Source organism: Limanda limanda, chromosome 3, assembly GCF_963576545.1.
Source record: "Limanda limanda chromosome 3, fLimLim1.1, whole genome shotgun sequence".
NCBI lineage: Eukaryota > Metazoa > Chordata > Actinopteri > Pleuronectiformes > Pleuronectidae > Limanda > Limanda limanda.
In genome coordinates this window covers 16326850-16348964 of record NC_083638.1, presented here as the reverse complement: position 1 = coordinate 16348964, position 22115 = coordinate 16326850, and the positions used below count along the sequence as shown (strand labels likewise).

The 22115-nt window shown below is 41.6% G+C and overlaps 2 protein-coding genes across 2 annotated transcripts in view; one reads left to right on the top strand and one right to left on the bottom strand.

Annotated features, from left to right (window-relative positions):
• Positions 1–6322: 6322 nt before the first annotated feature.
• cry5 (cryptochrome circadian regulator 5) lies at positions 6323–10558 on the bottom strand. Its single transcript, XM_061068048.1, has 11 exons — positions 10501–10558; positions 9799–10017; positions 9496–9690; positions 9291–9409; positions 8992–9146; positions 8240–8380; positions 7958–8125; positions 7682–7822; positions 7105–7256; positions 6738–6958; positions 6323–6630 (listed from the first exon to the last, which is right to left on the bottom strand). Exons 2-11 carry the CDS (start codon positions 10005–10007, stop codon positions 6554–6556), a joined length of 1578 nt encoding a protein of 525 aa, XP_060924031.1. The 5' UTR covers positions 10008–10017; positions 10501–10558; the 3' UTR covers positions 6323–6553.
• Positions 10559–12836: 2278 nt separating this feature from the next.
• Positions 12837–22115, top strand: part of LOC132998913 (FERM domain-containing protein 5-like) — a 64550-nt gene continuing 55271 nt past the window's right edge. Inside the window, exon 1 of the mRNA XM_061068660.1 lies at positions 12837–12938. Within this exon, the coding sequence (XP_060924643.1) occupies positions 12837–12938 (102 nt within the window). The remainder of the gene's footprint in view (positions 12939–22115) is intronic.

Sequence of the window (22115 nt, the reverse complement as noted above, 5' to 3'; positions counted from 1 at the left end):
AAACAATATGTCTTCCGGAAAAAATGTTTTCTGGCTTTTCTGGGAGATGAAATTCAAGCTAAGAGAGAACAAAAGAGTGAAAAAATGAAAGATGATAATGTGTCAATAGACAGAGGAACAGGAAGACGCACAGGTTAAAATAAACACAATGATCTGCTCTGTTCATTAGTTACATAAACAGCATTCAGTTGTCTATTGTACACAGTTTACTCACCGTCCACAAGTTTCTTTCCCTCCTTTGACAGATACCCCACAGCTCTGACTTAAGGCACAGAGATTTCCAATCCAACATGAGCATGCGTAGGCTGCTGGACTATTTATAGTTGGCCTGCAAATAGGCACAAGAGCACATCAGACTTTCCAAAACTTCCCTTTGGACCATTATGTAAAAAACAATCAAAGAGCAGCAGCAGATAAAACAAACATGTGGGAAAAAGCTTTTGCGCAAACAATTAAAATATTTTTAGAAGAAGAACTTTCCCCAGGTATCCCATGCAACATACAAGGTCATCCCAGATTTGGTAGCTCCCTGAATAGGAGGAGAGGATATAAAAGACAGGGTGAGGGTTTTGTTTTTTCTATTCTCCTAATGGACATCATGTGCTCAGAAAAAAAGGGGGACTATTTGTGCGGTCAGCGGTCCTTTGAAACTTTTTAGCTCATGTGTACACACCATAATAAAGAATCATATGAGCCTGTCAATCAGGAAGATGAGGCCTTCACTTTTACTACCATTAATATGAGCCGCACATTCTTACAGTTGCACAAGGTTCTGGTCATAAAACTGTGGAGTAATGTTTTGCACAAGGGCCTGTTGGCGCCGAAGCAAGACCGTAGAAAAAACTCCATTAGTTGAAACATTAATTCACTGATCTTGTTTTTTTTAAATGCTGAAAGTTTGTTTTTTGGTTATAATATAAAATGGAGAGGCCTAACCATATTTCTGTGGCATGCATTGTCCCGCGAGTGACAATTGCAGTAGATCCCCAGAGATGAAGCAGTAGGAATAGAACAGCCTTATATAGGCACATCCCACTGACTGCCAAAGAGCTATGGGCTCTTATCTTTAAACAAGCCAGCCAGCACACACACACACACACACACACACACACACACACACACACACACACACACACGCACACGCACACGCACACGCACACGCACACGCACACGCACACGCACACACACACACACAAAAGACCTGTTGTTTTTTTTAAACTATAGGTTATCCTGTGATACGGATTGTTTGTTGATATTTTTCCTCAAAAAATGACGATAAGACAATTTTAAATAATTGTATGTTTGAGGAAAAAGGCGCAACAAAATTATCTTTAAGAATGGTAAACAAAATGTGACCCCTCCAACTCATCATCAACTGATGCAGTGTGAATACGAGATCTTTGTTAATCACTGTCCCTGAGTGAGTTCTCAATAATTCACGTTCAGATAAATCAATTGCAATCAACAGCTCATGTTACCACATTCACTTGTCACATCACACATGCCTGTGTGCCGTCTGTCAAGCTATTTAAATGTTTCTGTTCCATCCATTAATCATCGTCTGTGACTCCCTCACTTTCCCTGCCAGCGAACGGATAAACTGCCACGACTCGACCACCAAGATTAAGAATTTCATTTCAAAATGAGATAAACAAACTCATAGATCTTCTCATGAACAATGAGGGAGCTTTAATGGACACACGCAGTGCGACATTTCACATCGCATTCCACGATGATTCCCATACAACACACACCCTGAGCAGACACACGTACACACACACTGCAGTGATAGACATGTATGGGCTGGAGGACCATGTGTGTGACTGGCTGCCAGTTCCCTGTGAGGGGGCTCGAAAACACAGTTGCCTCAGCGTGGTCCAGATATTCTGGATGGGGCATGTGGAGAGAGATCAAAGCACGACAGGGTGTGGAAACACCACAGAGACTGGGGGAGTCGGTCACGTGATTCCCTCTGACAGTGTTTCCCCCTTTTAAACATATGAATAAACTTCTCCTGGTGGGAGGGGGACTTCCTAGATCCTGAACCAGAAATACAGAAAAGATGTTCACTGTTGTTGTTAGATAGTTAGGAGGTAATAATCTGAAAGAGATCTGCAACTGTGCTCGTAAAAATAGGATTAAACTAAATAAACCAAAATGGCACTTATACATCCGGCCAAGGCCCAACAGTCCCCTTATGAAACCACATTTAAATTCACTAGATCCAGATTTTTATTTGGATAAATATCTAACTTTATCTAAGCTGGGCCTGATTGCATCCATGAATTATCCTCTGAAAGAAACAACGATGTTGAATGTTGAAAAACGTCTCACAATATTAAAGAAAGTGAAGAAAAAAGATTTCATGTAAATCGAGTATTTTTGTGCGTAATCCTGCTAACAGACAAACAAACACAGACGTAAACTAAACTTCCTCTGCGGAGGTGACAAAATATATGATCAAATATTCTTGGACATACATCAAACAGTAGCATTTCCATGAAGTTTTGATGTATTCCTGTCATTCACGTCATTTGATGATCCCTATACTCAGAATAAATCACTACGTCAGTGTTTGAACAATCCCTCTCCAAATCTGAATTCAGAGGGTTGGGTCTGCGGGGACAGGATTTTAGCATTGCATGCTCATTGCCTCATGCCATCTATCTATAGAGCCTGTTTAAAAACCCTGTTGTGGTTGAGTCTGGTGGATCTATAGAGGGGCGACAGGAGATGTTCCCTGAGATCACTACCTCTGGCTCTGTTTATACCATTATCTGTCTGACCCCACATCATTTCTTCTCCAGCAGGGATGGAGGAAGGTTACTGCAGGGCAAATGTGAATGACTATGACCATTCATTAGAGCCAGAGGGGTAATGGACACATACAGGTCTGCAGGACTGTTGTTGTTCAGGATATGTGCAAGTGTGTGTGTGTGTGTGTGTGTGTGTGTGTGTGTGTGTGTGTGTGTGTGTGTGTGTGTGTGTGTGTGTGTGTGTGTGTGTGTGTGTGTGTGTGTGTGTGTGTGTGTGTGTGTGTGTGTGTGTGTGTGTGTGTGTGTGTAGCATAAGCAGCATCTAGTTGTGATTGTTAAGGTTGAGGCAAGAGGCCAGGGAATGCATTATGTCAATGAGTGTCCTCTCTAAGATAGCAGTACAAGATCGTGTGAAGCCAAAGTAATTCTCATGATGGGGATCTAAGTTTACAAAACATAAATCATTACATTTTGAGGTGAAGACCTGTTTTAGGTTAAGATTCAGTGTAAGGTTTAGGGTTACACTTGAGGTTAAGTTTTAGATTGAAGTTAAGGTTCAGGTTCAGGTTCGGGTAAAGGTTTAGGGTTACGGTTAATGGTAGGTTTTAGTTTTAGATTTAGGTTCAGGTTCAGGTCAAGGTTAGAGTAAGTTACCAGCAAATCAAAGGATGTCAATAGAATCTAATGCAATGTCGGCTGGAGTCCTGGAGACATGACCGTATGTGTGTGTGTGTGTGTGTGTGTGTGTGTGTGTGTGTGTGTGTGTGTGTGTGTGTGTGTGTGTGTGTGTGTCTGTGTGTGTGTCTGTGTGTGTGTGTGTCTGTGTGTCTGTGTGTTTTACTTTTGTGAGAAACATTTTGAGTATGAAGTGAGGATCTGTGTGAGGATGAAGTCTTGCTTTTACGGTTAGAATCAGGTTTTGGTTCAATTGGGGCTAAAACATAATCCTCTGAGTGAGTGCTTTTGGGAGTTTGGGTACATGTGGACCGTGAGTGCTGAAGTCACTTTCAAAGTCCTGCATTAAAACCATGATTGATTTGTTGAAATCCCATCCAAAAATGAATAAATATGCAAGTCAATAAATCCTCTTCCCTGGCTTTAAATAAAGAATGCTGTTAATACCACATATCTTGAATAAATAATAATGAATAACAGCAATAATAAAAAAAATTTAATTCATGATAAGAGTATATTAAGGATAGCTATTATTTGAGTTAATTAGCCTTCCCCATCTGCATGCCAAAGTGTCCTTGGCAAGATACTGAACCCCTAAATGGCCCCTCATAAATGAAATTTGAGTGTACTAAAAATGTAAGTCGCTTTGGACAAAAGCGTCAGCTAAATTACATGTAATGTAATGTAATAATTTGACATAACTTTATATACATGTATGCATACCACAGGTGAGCATGATGTAATGTTTAGTTTAGGTTAAGTGGCCTGGGAATGGATTATCCAATGAGTCAATGTCCTCACTAATATAGAAGGACAAGATTGAGTGTGTCTGTGTGTGTGCCGGTGGAGACAGCTGGTTGCCAAAAAATAAAAAGGTATGAAGCAGGTTCAGTTTCACCATTTATTTTCCAGCTCCATGGAAGAACATAGCGACCTTTCAGCGTGTGGTCGTGAACCTTTCACTCACGCCTTCCTCCTGTCCCCCTGTGTTCCTCCTCTGTCATGAGCACGACTGACAAATTGTGTAATTTTTGCAGAAATCTCACCATTTCATTTAAGCGTAACATGACAACAGGAGAACACCTGGCTTCAGTCCGACAAAATGAGTTGCAGCGGTTTCAATTTTCTGTGCAATTAAACAGACGCAGCCGTTAAAGTGAGGCTGTTTGAAACGTCTCACCTGGTAAAGTCGCCTCACCACAGGGACCTTTTGTTGATGGACGGAGCTTTGTTATTTGTTGGCTACACCGGAGCATAGAACTAGAATGGGATTTTGTGGTTAATTTTTACAAAAATCATCATGTAAACTTGAACTGACTCACTTTAAGCCAATGAAGCAGCTCCTGCTTCAAGTGAGTGAATAATGGCCAATATTTATTTTTGTTTGGTTCTGTTGTCTTCTCAAGTGGTTGATTGGGGTCATATTATTCTGTAAGCTCAGTTGATCAAATTAATTTCTTACAAATGATGCTTCTATTGAAGTTGAAAGAGAACTTAAAGCCTCATCTCTTTACAACGTGCCGGCTGGACCTTTTGCTTTTCATCAAACTCGCAAATTTACTGTGAAAGTGGAAATGAAGTGTTTGATGTTGCTGCCTATGCAGAAAATAAGCTATTGATATAAACCACTAATATTAAAGCTTCATGAAACCCCAGCTGCATGGGAACACGCCGTCCTTATCCAACTGGGATATTAAAGCACCCAGATCCAAGATGGTGTGAGTGGTGAGGTGTTGACACACTGGGAGACGGGGGAGAGGGGCACTGCAGTGGACGAATAGAGGTCAAGATAGTTTTAGTTGTCGTTCTGATCACAGGTCAATGAGGAGGCTGATTTGAAATGCTTTACGTCCAAAGTTGCAGATTATATTTTGGATGATTTCTAAATTTCTCACAAATCTGTACACAGTTGCATGATTTCAGTTCAGTCAGGCTTGTTGGGGTCAGACATGTTCTGTGGTTGTGTCATGAGAGTTCAACAGCAGGGTGGCCCAGTGCCAAGTGTAACCCCCCCCCCATATGTCCATGCAGACGGACAGCAGATTGTTTTGATGTTAGAGAGGTCTCTGTGGAAACTGAGCCTGGCTTTGTAGAGACGTCTGGCCCGCTGCTGAGTCCATGACATCATCTTCTGGATATTCACACCAGTGTCAGCTCCAAGGAAGCAGAAACAGGAGAAGACTTCCGAGGACAGCTGTGTGCCCCGCGCTCTCTCGTACACATCTTGTCTTTACGTAGTGCCGCACTGCTCACGCTGCCTTCAGTCGACCACATGCAGTCTATAAACATACAGCATGTTGTTCTATATTGACTCGTGGCTCTGAGTTAATCTTCCATGGAGAGAAAATGAAACAGGAGCTGCTGGCAACAGTGATGAATGGGATAAATTTCAGTTTTAGAAATGAGTTAAAAAAATAGAGGGTGAATGTTTGACATAGTTGTTTGAATTAATGAAACCTGAAGGTAATTATTTTAAATAAAATGTAAACACGGTACATTACAATTGATCAACTAAATACTTAAAATTTCAAATAAAGTTTGATTTCATTGCACCTAGGAAAAAAACTTAAACTATCGGCATAGTTTTTTGCTGATCCAAAGAAATGTCTGCTTCTCAAAGTTTTTTCGATTTCATCAGATAGTTACGAACTTAATATGTCTGCCAAAGTAAAAGTCCTTATAATTAAATTATTATCATCACGGATTCTTTGTACTTGGTCGTCTTTACTTCTATACATAAATGGTATGAATGAACTGAACAGCCTTGTGACAGATCATCCTGCATGTAGACTAACAGTGACCTCTAGTGGTAAAAGTGAATGCTCTCAATCTCAGAACTTTTATAGAATTTACAATTTATTTGTTATAAAGATACAGAAAGTTTCCCTTGATGTTTTATTAAAATGTTTCATGCTTTTATATGTAATTAATGCCTTCAAGTGTTAAGTCTTCCAGTATAACTCTAACCTGACGTTATCTTACGCAACAATTCTCCTCAGAAATAAATGTATACAATATAAGTGAAAAACAAGAAGACTTTACCCAGTTCAAGCTTTAGCACAAGAAGAACACAAACCCTGTGTTTTTGTAAGCAATAGTCACTAACAGTGATTTACTTAGACTTAACTAGAGGGTGTTTTCTCTTTTTTTCCTTTGTTCTTCATCATGTCGACAACAGATGGACCCTTGCGCTTTATACCTACAAGGAAAACAGAACAAAAGACATATTGAAGAAGTACGACTTCATCTGTAAACTTAACAAACACCAAATAAGCTAAACGTCTAATAGCAGTATTTGTGTAATACCTTGCTTTTTAGTGGGTGAATCAGTTTTGTCTGAGGATCTCTTTGCGTAAGCTGACTTCATCCTCTGGATGTTTGTCTTGCTGATCACCTCATGTTGTACAATAGGCTGTGGGTAGTCTTTACCCACAATGCATCCTGCTGCCTGCTGGACGCTGCCAGGAGCTTTCCAAGGCTCATAGATGTACTGAGCTGGGAACTTCTTTAGAAGAGGAAGGTACTTCCTGCAGAGAAAAATCAGTCTTTACACTTAAAATAAATAATAATGAAATTTATCGTGATGATTATCGACATCAACTGGTTTGAAAATGTTTATCTTGATATAATTTTTGGCCACATTGTCCAGCTCTACTTCAGTGTGCGATCTTACTTGATGTAGTCTCCATTCTTGTCGGTCTTCTTGCCGAAGGCTACAGGCGAGTAGACCCTGAAGTACTGATGGAAGAAGGTACTGGCTGAGAGCCACTGCCAGTTCCCAGCATTCAGAGCCCAGTCGCCATCCAACAGGAGATCTTCAAAAACCTGGAGACGCCGAGAGGAAATAAAGAAGAAGCCCCAAAACCCCTTGAGTAGTGATAGGGTACCGTGTAATGGGCTTCAGAAATGTTCACTGATGCACTTTATTACCAACAGGCCTCATGTTTTGTGTTAAGCAGTTATTCATCCAATTTGATTTTACGTTTGTATTCCATTTGTTTAATCCTAAATAGCTGAAATTGTTTCAGCTCTAAATACATAGCATATGTTGTTGTTAGGTGATAGTTGAAATATAATTACATTCACAATGTTCATTTCAGCATCATCACTAAACTGTAGCATGTGACATTTTCTGTCCAGAAAAAGCTGATATCAGTTCTGCATGGGTTTCTTGTTTATTCTTTGTTAGAGATCAGGTCACACATAAAAGTTAACCTAGAGAAGCGATGAAGGCAAGACCATGTACACACCTTCTGTCCTTCTTCCCAGCTGATCCACAGGTCTCCCCTGGTGAGGAAACAAGCGACAGCATGTCTGGCCAGGTGGTGGATCCAGCCCTCCTGTCTCAGCTGAGTCATGATGGCATCAATGAATGGGAAACCAGTCCGAGCCTTAAGGAAAACACACAATGATAGGAACTATTTATAGAACAGGACATTTGATAAAATGAAAGGATTGTAATGAACTTTTTTCCGATACAACAGAATCCATTTTTCCATTTGATTTATAGATTCAAATGTCAATACCTCTCTCCATGCAGCCAGATATTCGGAGTTAGTGTCCCAGTCAATTTGAGTACATACAGAGTTGCCCACCATCTTGTTGAAGTTTGGGATACCCACACTGGCTGTGTAGAAGAACTCTCTCCACAGTAACTGGCCATGCAGGGACACTGGAGGATCGGAGTGCTTCTTCTGCAAAGAGGACACATGAAACAATGTGTTCATTTAACTTCTGATACCATTATGGACCGTGTGGACTGGGCAGCATCATTGACCATTTTATTTTTCAATGATGGTGACCCTCACCCCCTGATAGACGTCTGCAAGCCTCCACCAGAAGGTGCGAGCGGACAAGCAGCCGACTGTGACGTACGGACTGAGAACAGTGGTGCTGGGGCTCAGAGAGTTTGGAGACGTCTGGGGCTTCTCAAATTCACACACCCATTTCTGAAATATAGAATCAGAAGAAACATGAATCAGACATTTACTTTGTTTGTGACATGACAGCAGAGCTTAAATTAAATTATTTTTGTTACTGAAATGGGTGTTGGTTAGTAAAGCTGCTTTCAGACAAGCACTAAACTCAACAGACTGTCTCCTGAAATGATTTGGGGGGTCTCCCTTTGAGAACGCAAACATCCAAGTCAGTTCCAGCCCCCCAGTTAATTGTCTGGAAATGTCAGAGTGTGCCCATATGAGTTAAGAATAATAATGTCCGAGAATTCATTGTGTGCAAATGGCCGTGTTGATGTCGACACACAACCGATGCAAAATTGAAAAACACAAAAACAATATTAGAAAGTGGTGGTTAACACGAAGAACACGCAAACAAAGATGAACTCGAGATTTTTTGCGAGAGCTTTTGTTGATTAGGGCCGACGCCAGTGTTGATAAAAACAAAAGCAGTATTCATACGTCATGTCCTGTCTCCTGCATGTTCGAACCAGGTGCCACCCCTAGAGGCAATTGTTCGAACCCAGTTGTCCGGACAGAGTAAATGTCTGAAACTGCTTAAAATGATGCAAAGTCATGCAGAATAAGAGGAGGAGGTGAAATACCGTTCGTTTCATATGTTCATCCAGTCTCCTCAGAGCCTCCTGTTCTCCTCCTGGAAATGGCTCAACTCCGAGAGCTGCAGCGTCTGGGCAGAGCTCCTCCAGAGCAGGGATCCCATACTGCTGCTCATGGCTTTCTGAACACGGAGTCTTCACCTCTGTGCCACAGGAAATAAATACATACATATTACAAAACAGTGCTAAAAATCTACACATTTTGATGAACTTGATCTAAACAAATTCATTTGAATGATTATTTCAACAAAGACAGTGATTATCGAGTGTTTCTGGTCGTGGCCCACCTGCCATGTCCTCCACGGTTGGCGCAGGGACGGGTTTCTTCGGAGGACCAAGAGTTTTCACTAATGCCTGCATTCGGGTATAAGTAAGAGGAGCCTTCCCATCGTTTTCCTCAATTATCCTGCAGAGAGGTTATAAAAAATACATATTGGCCATCTGAATGTTATATCCCAACCTTTAAAAAACCCTCAAAGATTGTGTGGGTACCTCTCTATATCATAAAGGGTATGAGAGATTTTGTAGATGACTTGGACTCCGTGTTCTTTGGCCAATGCGGTCACTGCTGTGTCCCGGCCCAGACTGTAGGGCTCAGTGTCGTACTCATAGGTCAGCTTTGTTACTTTCCACTTGTCGAACAGCTTTGGGAGAACGTCCTCTGGTCGGCCTCGTACGACAAACAGCCTGGAGAAGTGGAACATGACATATTGTGAAAATATTACAATTACATTAGCAATTTTTAACTTAATTTGTGTTCAATATTTCAGAGGGTTCCCTTCCCAGTGTTTGCACCTGGAGTTGAGCTTCCTCAGGCTGCAGTCCAGGTCTTTCAGGGCTCCGACGAGGAACCTCCAGCGGTTGATGCACATGTTGTCATGGAGGTGAGGGTCCAGGAGGAACACAGGGTAGAGCTGCTGACAGTCCCTCAGAGCAGCCAGGAGCGCTGGGTTATCATGCAGCCTCAGTCCCTTGCGGAACCAGTGAATGCAGATATGAGCCATGTTGGTGAGCCTGTGAACACAACAGTGCAATAAAACAATTTCAATTATCATCGCAATTTAATTTTCACCAAGAATAGTACAAATGTTAGATTTATCAATATGTTTATTATGTATTATATCTAAATCTACCTCAGATTTGTAAAATGTTTTGCTGATAATAAAGTGTTTGTCATTCTCTGCTGATAAATAATCATTAAAAATCTTGACTCTGGAGCAAACATCTTTAAACTTAAAAGAAACAATAATGTGACATCTATAGTAATAATTATCGATATCAACTGATATGAAACATGTTTCTTTTGGTATTATATCGTCCAGCCCTACATCTCTGGTCTCTTCTCGTGTGAGACCCACCAGGGGATTCAGTTGCATGAACACTGCACAGATTCACCGACACACACTCAAAACAATGATATCAACATGTGAGGCAGTCAGTGAGTCACATGCACAAGTTAAAACAACAAAAATGCACGATTATAGAGAAATCCTTTACCTTGAATGCACTTTCCTTTCACGGTTACAGCTCTGAGCGTGCTGAGTTGTGTTTGGTAACACACAAGATAGTGACTCTGCTACAAAACGGGAAGTGCTCCTACGTCAGCAGCAGAATCAGCCAACCAGAGGAGAGTTGCCCGACACACATGGTTGTGCGTGACTCCATCCACCAGGGGTCACTAAAACGCCAACAATGCTCGAGGTCACAGACAGCTGTGGATCATTGAAGGAGAGAATCTGCTTCTTCTATAGCAGCTTAGTTTTTTATCATCACTCAGATACAAGATAAAAATAAAAAGTGACTGAGAGGAAGTTCATTAATTATAAATCTTCAGGCTCAGAGCCCATGAAGTCGAGCAGGAGACAGAGGACGTTGGGATTTTATTTTGAATATGTTTAAAAGTAAGATAAAAATATATATGTTAGCAAGTCAGCAAAAGGTACAGCAAACAAGTTTGACACTTTAGTTAAGAACATCAATAATGCACTAAATACTTTGACCACACCTTCTTATTATCAAACTTCCTGCTGTCTTTTCAATGGTTCTCCAGCGGAATGTTTAACTTTGACTGTGTTCAGTCCTGAACTTGAAGCTGCTCCCAAGATTTGAGTTTGTCCAGGTTTAATAAAAAGGGAGAAGAAAAAGTCACAGCAGATAAGACCATTTTTGTTATAATGAGAAAATAATGTATGGTGCAAGTGATGGTTTGTCAAACCCTTTCATTGTCAATACTGCTTTGACAATATTTGGGAATTTTTTTTTTTACATTAAAAGACCCACATTTATATGGGCGACATCATGTTGTGTCAAACTTGATGCAAAGTTTAAAGTCAGGCCTTTATCCAAAAACACGAGGATGGTGGCACTACGAGGAAGCTTTTAAATCCCTTCATTACCTACACTAGAACGCACCACTAGATAGAGACAAAGTCAAATAAACTGCACACTCTCTTCCTAGTGACTTAATGTAGCTCCGCCAATGATCTGTCTCCTAACTATATTCATGCAGAATGTTAAACTGTATTAATGGAGAAAATCCCTCCACACAAAGCTTTAAGACAGACAATAAGGACGAGGTTATATGACAGCCTTCAATTGTCATAGAAACTTAAAAGATGTTTAGTTTGTCCAGTTTGACAACCGTAAAAAACATGGTGGCCTCAATAGACAGTACCTGCTCACGATATAAATATAAAGTATTTAAACATAAACTCCCCATTCTAGGGTAAAGAAAGCAACAATTTGTACAATTTAGATGATTAGATGATGATTATTTTATATTCAATTTCTGCCAATAGATCCCTTTCACCTAAATCTTACACACTGACCTTAAAGACCACATGTTATAGTTATCTAAATGTGAGACAGTAATGGGGTAATTCAACCAAAAAGTAGGTTAAAAACATGTAAATTACCTCCTTTTGAGTCGAATTTGAATGTCAGGGCTTGTGGACACTTGGATGACACCACACGAACAGTATGGAGGCATGTAGCAGCTTTTCAGTTAGTAGTAGCTTTTCTGTTGTTTTTATACTTTTGAAAATCGGTCACCATTTACTTCACTTATATTGGATTTGTCTACAACGCTGTTTACCCCTGAGACTCCCAAAGTGTTTTGTGGACTCAAAGACTTCACCCACCCCTGCATAGTGGTGAGATACTTATAATTGTTTGGGTGAACTATCCCTTTAAATGTGAGACCTCAGTTGTATTTCGGCACGTTTCTAGGTTATTTGCAAACCAGAGCAATGCTTGAGAGTCAGTTCGTTCATCAAACTCCTGCAGCAGCCGGGTTGTGGCTCGACTCATGCAACTCCAGTGGCCGCGCTCTTCTTCTCATTCTGCTGCTCGGTCACGACGCGCTGTCTGCACCTGCCTATCGGAATTTCTACTCCTCTCTTGAAAACTGTGTGAAGTCATCGTCTCTGTCACTGCGGCTCCGTTGGCTGAAGGGGCTGCCATTCACCAAACCCGCCCCCCCCACCTCAGCCCCAGAGCAGCAGGGGGAGGGGAAAAATGGATTCTGTTGGCAGAGGCGGCAGCAGCATGCCTCTGCTCCACTGACTGAAGAACCGTGGGGTGTCTCTGCCATTCATCTCCATCTCTCTCTCTCTCTCTCTCTCTCTCTCTCTCTCTTTCTCTCTCTCTCTCTCTCTCTCTCTCTCTCTCCCTCTCTCTCGCACACACGCACCGCTGAAAGGATGCCCCACCGCCGCTGACCAGGTGTTGCGCCACAGACGGACACCGGGGACGTGGTGGAACGTGGACGTGCCGGGAGAGAGATCAACTTGTTCGTTGTGCATGTGCCGTGCGCCCTCGTCCCGGCCGAGAAGATGCTGAGCCGACTGATGAGCAGCAGCATCCGGAGCCTGGACAGGGAGTACGAGTGCACCGTGAGGCTGCTGGACGACTCGGAGTACACCTGCACGATCCAGGTCAGTGAGCAGCCGCCTGTCTCCCACCACGTCACCTCCACGGAGGCTGTTTGCGTAATGAGGTGGTTGTCATGCAATGCAAAAATCATCCCCACATGAAGCAGGTGTTCATCCATCCTGAATCCACTCAGTGAGTATGGGGACGTTGCTGTGGCCATGATCAGGTGTCTGTTACCATGTTGCTTGCGTCAGACACGTTACCTTTGTGGAAACCCCATCGTGATGCATGTGGTGCGTGGAATGCGCATAACACAACCTGCAGGACTGTCAGATGTATTAGATGCGTTTCCAGTACAAGGAGCAATATTGATGTATGTCTGCGTATAAGCAGTTGCAGTTTCAGCAGATTCGCATTGATTTGAATGCATTGTGGAATAATCTGCATAATTGTATCAATTTAATTGGAAGGCTCAGATTGTTCTTTTCGGGGCGGGGGTCCTCTGACTACAGGAGGCAGCAGAGGCACATGAAATTCTGGTCCATATCCAGGGAAAGTGAAATGTTTTTTAAGACTCTATTTAGTTTAAAAGGAGGATGGCGATAAATCTGTGTTAACAAATTGCAGATGTCATGCTCTCAGTTGTTTGCCCTTCAGACTGACCCTGGGTTTGACAGATGTCTGGACAGTTTGCAGAGGGAACTCTCCCTCCATAATTGATCATCAATAAAAAAATAAAATCCTTATATAGTGGAGATAACTTTAATGGCGGCATATCTCTTCCCAAATCAATGTCTTCATTCCGATGACTCATTGTAACTCATGGGCCTCCTGTCTTTTCTCCCAGGGTACAGTCAGATCCAGAAGAGCCACTCTTCTTGCAGCGCTTGACCAGAGTAGGACGTCAGTTCATAATCTAAAATAAATCAATTTCTGAAAGGTGCTGAAACCAGAACGTACTGATCCAGACTTTCTGGATCCCTCTGCCTACTATTCTAGTTTGTTTGTCTTCAGCCATGTATGAAAAACTCACAAGGTTACTACTGTGTAGCCTTGTCTTGCTTCAGACAGCTGAAGTAATTCAATTTCTGCTCTTTCTCCAGACTTCATTTATTAAATGTGAGGGTTGAAAAGTGTTAAGCTTTAAAACAATGCCACTTTCAAGTATTTGTTGAATTCTGAAATGATTCTTACCTCCCTTATTCTCAAATTGAAGCCAGATTTCCTGCAGGATTGACTGGAGTGGTCAGGTCTGGTCACTCAGGGTATAGTCAGGTCAGTGCTGTGCTTTGTTTCCCTGAAAGGTTTATTCAGAGATCCTCCATATGTTCCGGATTAGTGATTCAATCGGTTCTGTACCTATTTCTCTCTTTGTTGTAGACTTGGTCAGAGTATTCCTCTTCTACTCTGAGTTGTTAAAAAGAAATCCATCGTTATATTGGCAAGAATGGAGCTGCGACATCACTGGAGTCAGTAAACAGACCGTGTGTTTATAAAGAAGAGTGTGGAGGAGTAGGAGCAGGCGATTAATGTGTGTTACCTCCTCTAAATCAAGTGTGTGTGCGTCTCTGGTGTGCAGCTGCTGCCTGCTGCGTGCATCACCTCACCTGGTCGTGCGTGCTGCAGGAGTTGTGCGTTTGATGATCGTTCCTTGAAGGGATTCCGATGATGCTGAATTAGAGATGACAGCACACAAAGACCATCACCACCACGCTCAGTTCTAGGTTCTGACGGCAAACGAAAAAGCAAACCTTTCAACATCTAACAAGTTAAAAGTGATGGATCTCTGGGGACACACAGTTTACGTCAGTCTCAGGTCTTTCCCTGCAGGTCCTCCTCCTAGCTCTGACTAAATAATGAGTAATGCCAACAAGTGGGAAGCAAGTAGTATTCCATGAAATCCACGTTTAATCATGTTTTGATGTGGAACGGGTGTGAGTACATAGTCATAAGGTTGTGACATTCACACTGTCCTCTTTCTCCTCATTTCAAACATCCATTGATTATCTATAGCGCTTATCCTTTGAGGGTCGCGAGGGGGGGCGGTGGAGCTAATCCCAGCTGACATGGATCGAGAGGCGGGGTTCACCTCAGACCGGTCGCCGGCATATCGTAGGACTGACTTACAGAGACAAACAATCATTCAAACTCATATTCACAATCACAGACAATTTTGAGTCTCCAATTAACCTATCCCCAAATCTGCATGTCTTTGGACTGTGGGAGGACGAAGCCGGAATGCCCAAAGTAAACCCACATAGACAAAGGGAGAACATGTAAACTCCACACACAAAAGGTCAAGCTGGGATTTGAACCTGCGACAGTGCTAACAACAGCAGCTCCGTGCTCCCGCTCATTTCATCTTTACGGGAAAAGACTTTATGGGACTTTAGATCAACTTCCTAACTTAACTTTCCGTTTTAAAGGTAAAACAAGCTAAACGCAATTTTGCCCTCTGCTGATCTGAAGTAGACGTGGTGTCTCTGGTGTTTTTGTGATGAGCTGTGTTTACCAACGCACAGCCCGCACTTGTTCTCCCTCTTGACTTCTGAGCAGCTCACCCAGTCATTTTGTAAAGTGTTTGGCTGTCAGGATCTGCTGATCCCACTCTTTTAGAAGCTGAAAGCACACAGCAGGAACAGAATGCTTAATTTGTGCTGAGGCTTCTATTGAGAGGGATTAGCTCTCTATTGGCATATTTCAATATTTCAACCGTTGGAAATAATAGAACATGCCATTATTTCATACTATGGGACTCTTGATGAAGCACAACTGGTTTAAAAGGGAACATAAATGAATGGGATCATCGGCTTAACCATCGTCTATTGTTTACAGAAACAACTAAAACATTTATTTTCTGGCATCAGAATATGCAAACCCAGCATTTAGAGTGCTGCATTAATTATATCCCACACAATTCATCTGTAAAGCTAAATCAGCATGAGTGGACGCATCATTTGTCATTTATCTAAATATCTTCACGGTGACCATACGGCAGGATGGTTGGTTTGCTGAGAAGGAGACTAGATACCTGCTGCTCCTTCCCACACACCTTGGAGATGTGGCCCAGAATGAAGGGCCCTCATGGGGCTCAGCAACCATCTGATCTCCATCTCCATTTAGCTCAATTAGCCTACACTTTGGACTGTTAGGGGAAAGATGGTAGATATGACCTTCATAAATGGAAAGAAACATTAATGTGAAGGCAAAGATGAGGTACATGTCTTGTTTTTTTTTAAACATACTCCTCAGAGCCCCACTCCTTGCCTCAACATTTTATAGCTTCATCATTTTCCACTGCCACCGGCACCACCCATTTATCCAACCCATCCTGCGTAGGCTACCTCCCCCTTTACCTTCTAGTGACATTGTTGCTGATAACATCATACCCAGAAAGCATGGGCAGAATCATGTCCATTGAAGTCTCCGGCTCTTTTGACACATTCAGCCCATCAGGATATTCCCAGGCATCTCGCATCCACAGGTCATAGTATGATCTCCCAAAGCCTCAACCCAGGATTATTGCACAGTGCTTTTTCTGCTGACAGAGGGTTAACCGGAGAGGAAGCCAGCAGAGAGGCATAGCATGTGACTGTGCCGCGGAGAGGGTGAACTGCTGTGGGTAAACTGTGGAAGGTACAGAGAAGAGAACTTAAAAACACTTGATGGGCACTGAGAGGCCCCAGGCAGTCGGGAGTAACCTGTTGTGGAGAAAGAGAATCAGGAGAAGGCCTGTGTGTAGCCACGTGATGTTGGTGGGCATCATCAGCAACTGTGTTATTTAATGTGGAGGGGAAAACAGCCTTTAGTGATGAGGATCACAGTTTAAGGATAGATCGACCCAGTAAGTGGATACTTCGCTCTACGTGCTAATCCACGGCCCCCCTGTTTTTTCATAAAATGTGCTGCCGATGTATTATGTCATGATATATCAGTATTACAAATATATGATAATAGAGTATATCACAATAGGATATTTTATCAATAGGACCTATATCTCTGGGTTCAAGATTGGCCAGATGATGAGATTTTTGATGAGCTGACCCTAATAGCCAAAGTGTTATCTAATTGCCAGAGCCAGATATGGTTTATATATTTATATACTTTTCCATAGAGCTCAGCTGATTTCCAAAACGATCAGTAACATTATCAGTGAACCACACTGCTGCACTGGGTAACACGTTCCTTCATTATCATTGGCCAATGCAGCCCAGGCAATTCCATGTATACCAACTCATTAGGCTATTGATTACCTGTAAAGAGTACCTCTTACTTTGAAGTCAATATCACTGTAATTAAAAAGCTTAGTACATACAGAGATAATTAAGATCTATGTTTTGTTTGGCAGCTGTATCCTTTAAGCTTTGACTTGTGAAGTGGTGGGCTCTGTGATTACACAGATATGGTCTTACGCTGCATAATCTCATTAGGTAACACAGAGGAGTTAAATTATTACCCAAAAATTGACTCAAATTTAGTCCGACCAAATGAGGTCGTCTTGGCCCAAATCAAACAGAACCATGGTTTGGATTATTTGCATTCTGAAAAACACTTTTATGGATGGTTTGGATTTTTCAGATCAAATGCAGGAAGTTGAGAGAGCAATAAACAAAACAAGAAAAATAAGCACAAAACGTACGGGTCTCTCCAGGAACTGAGTTGCCCAGGTTTGAAAGATCCTTTTCGGCTCTGATGATATAATGTCTGAATGACGAGGACGTTCATTTGGAGCATTCGAACAAGTATCGACTACTGAGCCTGAAGTTGGTGATGCTGGAAGTAATATCATAACGATATTACAGTCGGAAAATTTACAAAATGAACTGGTTCACTTTCTCCATTCAAATAGAAAGGATACTGACAACACAATGACATCAGCGTATCAACGTCAAGTATAGGTAAATGCAGCCAACATACTGTAGCTGATGACAACAGGACAATTGTTAAGTTTGCTTCCTAAAGTGAAATGTGAAACTGAAACAAACCAGATTTAACAGTGTAACAATATCTGGACCTTGGTTCGGTGTTTTTAATGTGGAACAATGAGGCTTAATCATCCGGGGAGGTAAGCGTCGGGCAGTTTCTTTCTTAAATGTGGATACTGGGTAAACCATTTACTGGAAATTACGATTCCTACCACGTACCAAAGACATACATCAGAGATTGAAAGCAGGATGAGTGTCAGAGTAGCAGTGATCCAGAGAGACGTATACCTCATCACTGTGAGTTAGTGGTTGAGACACCTGGCACCAGCTCAGCTCCTGCAGAGCTCACAAATGAAATTAGGGAACGTTCCCAAATGCAGCAGTTGGAAGGAGCTCCACTCCTTTTGCACTGTGAATGCATTATTAAAATAGGTTGCTCTTGTCTCCTGAGTGGTCTCCCTGCACTTGTATTGTTTTCTTCTTGGTGTGTGCTGCTAAAATTAGAACAGAGCTTGTAACATATTTTGTTTTCATACATGGGTGGGCCTGTTCTTTTGCTTATGTTGTCTTCACCTCAAAGTTTCCACCCTAAAATGAGGTTCAAGCATTATCTTACACCAAAATCAGAGCATAGGTTTAATGATTTAAATTGTTCTGAACAAATCCATAACCAAATACGAATCTGAAAATGCCTTTTATGGTTTGTTTTGGAAGAAGAAAGTTAAGGGAAAATGTCTTTCTCCTTTGTGGCTGACAAGTGGACAAATGGTCTACTCACACTGAACTACAGCATTCCTATATTCATCCTTGGTATATATCACCTTACACATGTATCGTATAGGACCATGATCCAAGTCCAGGATAATCCAGGTACAAACAAATTGAGGATGATGCAAAAATCTTTATAAATCTGTGGATATCAAAACGCCACTGCCTTTACCTTAATGTTAACATCAGCATGATAACCTGCTCACAACATAGACTGTTTAAAAAGATGGATGACATGACTGCTCCCTAAAATGAAGCTGACGCATAAATGTGGTTCTAAAATAAATGTGAAATAATCAATAGTTTACTCTGTACGGCAGCTTTGGGAAATTGCCAAAAATATAGGGACCGTATTTACTCAGTGGACAACCAACTGTGATTTGGGTTGAATGTTTGGAGTTATAGATCAGCTGGGACATGCATGAACGCCCTGCCTTCACTCAACAACTTCTGTCAACATGTCTTTGATCGGGGCTCTCAGTCTGCGCATGCGGACCTGCTCAGGAACCGATAACATAACTCTGCTTGGATGAAGAAGCTCCCACGTGAAAGCTAAAGGAGCTGAATGGGGAATTCTATAAGGAGTTCTCTGTATTTTTAGACATCTTGTGAGAGACTGCTGATAGCCTGATTCTCACACCAGAGTGAAAGGTGCTACACGTAGCACCTTTCACTGTATATCAACAGTTATGCCAAAAAGTCCTTAAAGCTCAGTCAGCCTTCCTTGATAAAGGTTGTTGGACAGACAAACATACATTTCACCTGATGTTCAAACAGCCAGCCAGAAGCTCACAAGCATAATAATCAGGCTGAGCTGTTTACCCATTTCATCCACAGACTGGGAATGCTGGACCCCTAAGTAGATATATTTCTCACCAGTAAAGGCTTAATATAGAATAAAATGAGGATGTGTGTTAGAGAGACCTCCTGCCTATCAGCCTCGCTACCATGTGCTGCGGAATTCTGCAAGAAGCACGTCCTCCTGATATGAAGGCTCCCTCTTAAATAACATGTTAATCCATAATGTGGAGGAAAAGGTGTAATAAACCCTCAAGGCTTTGGCATGCTTTCAGATTAGAACATTCAGCTGTTGGCTATGAAAGTGATATCAATGACTCCAGTGGTGGCTCAACCCAGCTCACCCCCACTGACTGCATGTTTTCGTGAGACCATACACGTTGTACACTAAAAATAGTACTGTGTAAAGAGCAGACAATCATCAAATTTTTAATTTCATTTTTATTTCAGCTTGTAATTTTGTTACTAGATTATTCAGTTTAAGATGCTTTGAACTTGATTGTTCTATTAAGGCTTCAGGATAATACAAATCTCTTAGTCAACAATATACATGTTAAAATATGTTTTCATTCCTAATAATCTTGATTTGTTGTCATCTGCAGTGGGTTAGAGAACTATGTGTGAAGGGAATTCGTTTGACCTCAGAGGTGCCTGTGCCTCCATGTTCTGTTCTTATTCAGAAATTGTGCCGGTGAGGATGATTAAAGTTGTTTATCTAAAGTTGAGGTTACTGGATCGTGTGTGTGTGTGTAAACATTTTCTCTGATGTACATGTTTCATGACATGTTTGATCAGGACCAGCACTGATGGGGGAACCTGCAGATACACATGGAGCACTTGGCTGCCTCATAGTAACGTAATTGGATTTGTTGCACAGAAGAGTCTGAAGGATCCAGAGTTTAATCTGAGGCAAAGCTTCTTTTGCATACTCTTACTCTGGAGGCTCTTACTGCACTCATCATTTCTCCGTCTCTCTGTGTCTCCCCTAAACTATGGCTGCGTTCGTCCATTTGGGGGTCAGGAAAGGAGCTTCAATGCTTCCTAACTTGTCTCCTTTTGCATAAGAAACATCGGACCATTTATGAAAGGAAAGGAGATAATGACGCCCCACAATTCTTTGCAGCAGCATTTAAATGAACAAAACCTTGCATTTGCACCTTGACACACCACAACAGCTGTTTTATACTCCTGGCACGATCCAGAACTGATGAAAATCCTCACATGATCGTCTGAGCTACTGATTTCTGTCCAGTGTACAACAATCTGATTTAACTTCACATTCACATCATCAGAACTCAATACTTGTGTAAAGGTTATTTGAATCTCCTGATTGTGGAATGAACAGAATCTTTTTATCTCTATGTAGATTCCTCACGTTATTATATTATTTCAACATTTGAGTCTTGTTTTCCAGTCATTTTTAATTAAATTTCTTTAGTTGTTTATTTCTGTGAGTAACAGATTTTTAAATGATTTTTAGAAGAAAACTTTGTTATAACTGTCAGCACACAGCACGGAGTACTGCACATTTTCTGCATATCTTCTGGTATAAATTAAGTTGTTTAAAAAAAATGCTAAGTGGAAGCTCAGTGGAAGTGGAGTCGGATTTCATCCGCCCAGTGGTTCTCCTTTCCTAACTCCAATCTTAACTCCTTTCCTAACACTTTACGTCTTCTCCTTCACAGCTTTCCTTGACCTTGTGATGTATTCCATCCGGGTCTAGGAATAGTGATGAGGAAAGGGGATTATTTAGACTTTTGGAATACAGCCTATGTGTCTTTCACTCTCCTCCTTTTGTGCTTTATATCTGGTTTCCCTTCTTTTTTGTCCTGGCTTCTTCTCTTTTTCTTCTTTTCATGTGCTTTGTGTCCTTGCTGGCCTCTGAATTCCACGAAATCCCCTCCTTGTTCCTTTTCACTTTCATTCCTCCTCCCTCTGTCTCCATCTCACTCCTCTCTCTCAGCCAGTACCACTGCGGCTGAGTAGATTAATGAGCTTGGCCTGACTGAACCCGACACTGGAAGACAACACAGCAAAGACATACTATACGTGACACAGCAAGGATGGTGCTAGATGCATTTCACAGGAGGCTGTTAGGCATTACAACCATTTCTATACACTTAAAAGTGTGGCTGCAAGTATGAAATTGAGTCAATACTTTGAAATTGAATACACTGTGGTTTCCTAGCTTTCATGCACGTGCGCTATAAGGATGGATAAAACGCTTTGGCTCAGACTGAAATATCTCAACAACTCTTGGATGGATTGCTATGAGGATGAATCTTTTGCTCTTGCTCTTATGTCTATAGCACTTGAACTAGATGTGCATGAACACAAAACCACTCACTTCTATCTATCATTTCTTTCATCTTGTTTTTCCCTCACACATATATTTTACAGCAAGAAAACACATGCAATACATTCATCCACTGCTTTATTTCTTTAGTGATGAACTCCATATGCTAGATTGGTGCTGTGTATTTTCTGTTGATTCCTTGAAGAACCAAACTGGGAGAAACGAGTGCAGACAACTGTTTGATATTGGCAGTGGGAACGGAAGATGTGATTGCAGAAGAGTAGGTCAAGCTCACAGCCAGTCGAGCTATAAGCCTCATCAGTTTAATTAAAATGGGAACGATCAGTGTTGCAGAATTTCGGTGCAGCATTGTGTGAACAGAAGTCCCCTGTATGGCTGCTTTTAATTTTGCAGCTGAAACATAATTAAGTAATTTTCCTGTCATATTTGGG

Bases quoted from the DNA above. Each gene is read 5' to 3' on its own strand.
- cry5 (XM_061068048.1), bottom strand. From the start codon at position 10,007: ATGGCTCATATCTGCATTCACTGGTTCCGCAAGGGACTGAGGCTGCAT. The intron at 9,410-9,495 runs GTACCCACACAA...ACCTCTCTGCAG, and splicing joins ACCCTTTATGATATAGAGAG to GATAATTGAGGAAAACGATG. The intron at 6,959-7,104 runs GTAAGATCGCAC...TTTTCTCTGCAG, and splicing joins AAGAATGGAGACTACATCAA to GAAGTACCTTCCTCTTCTAA.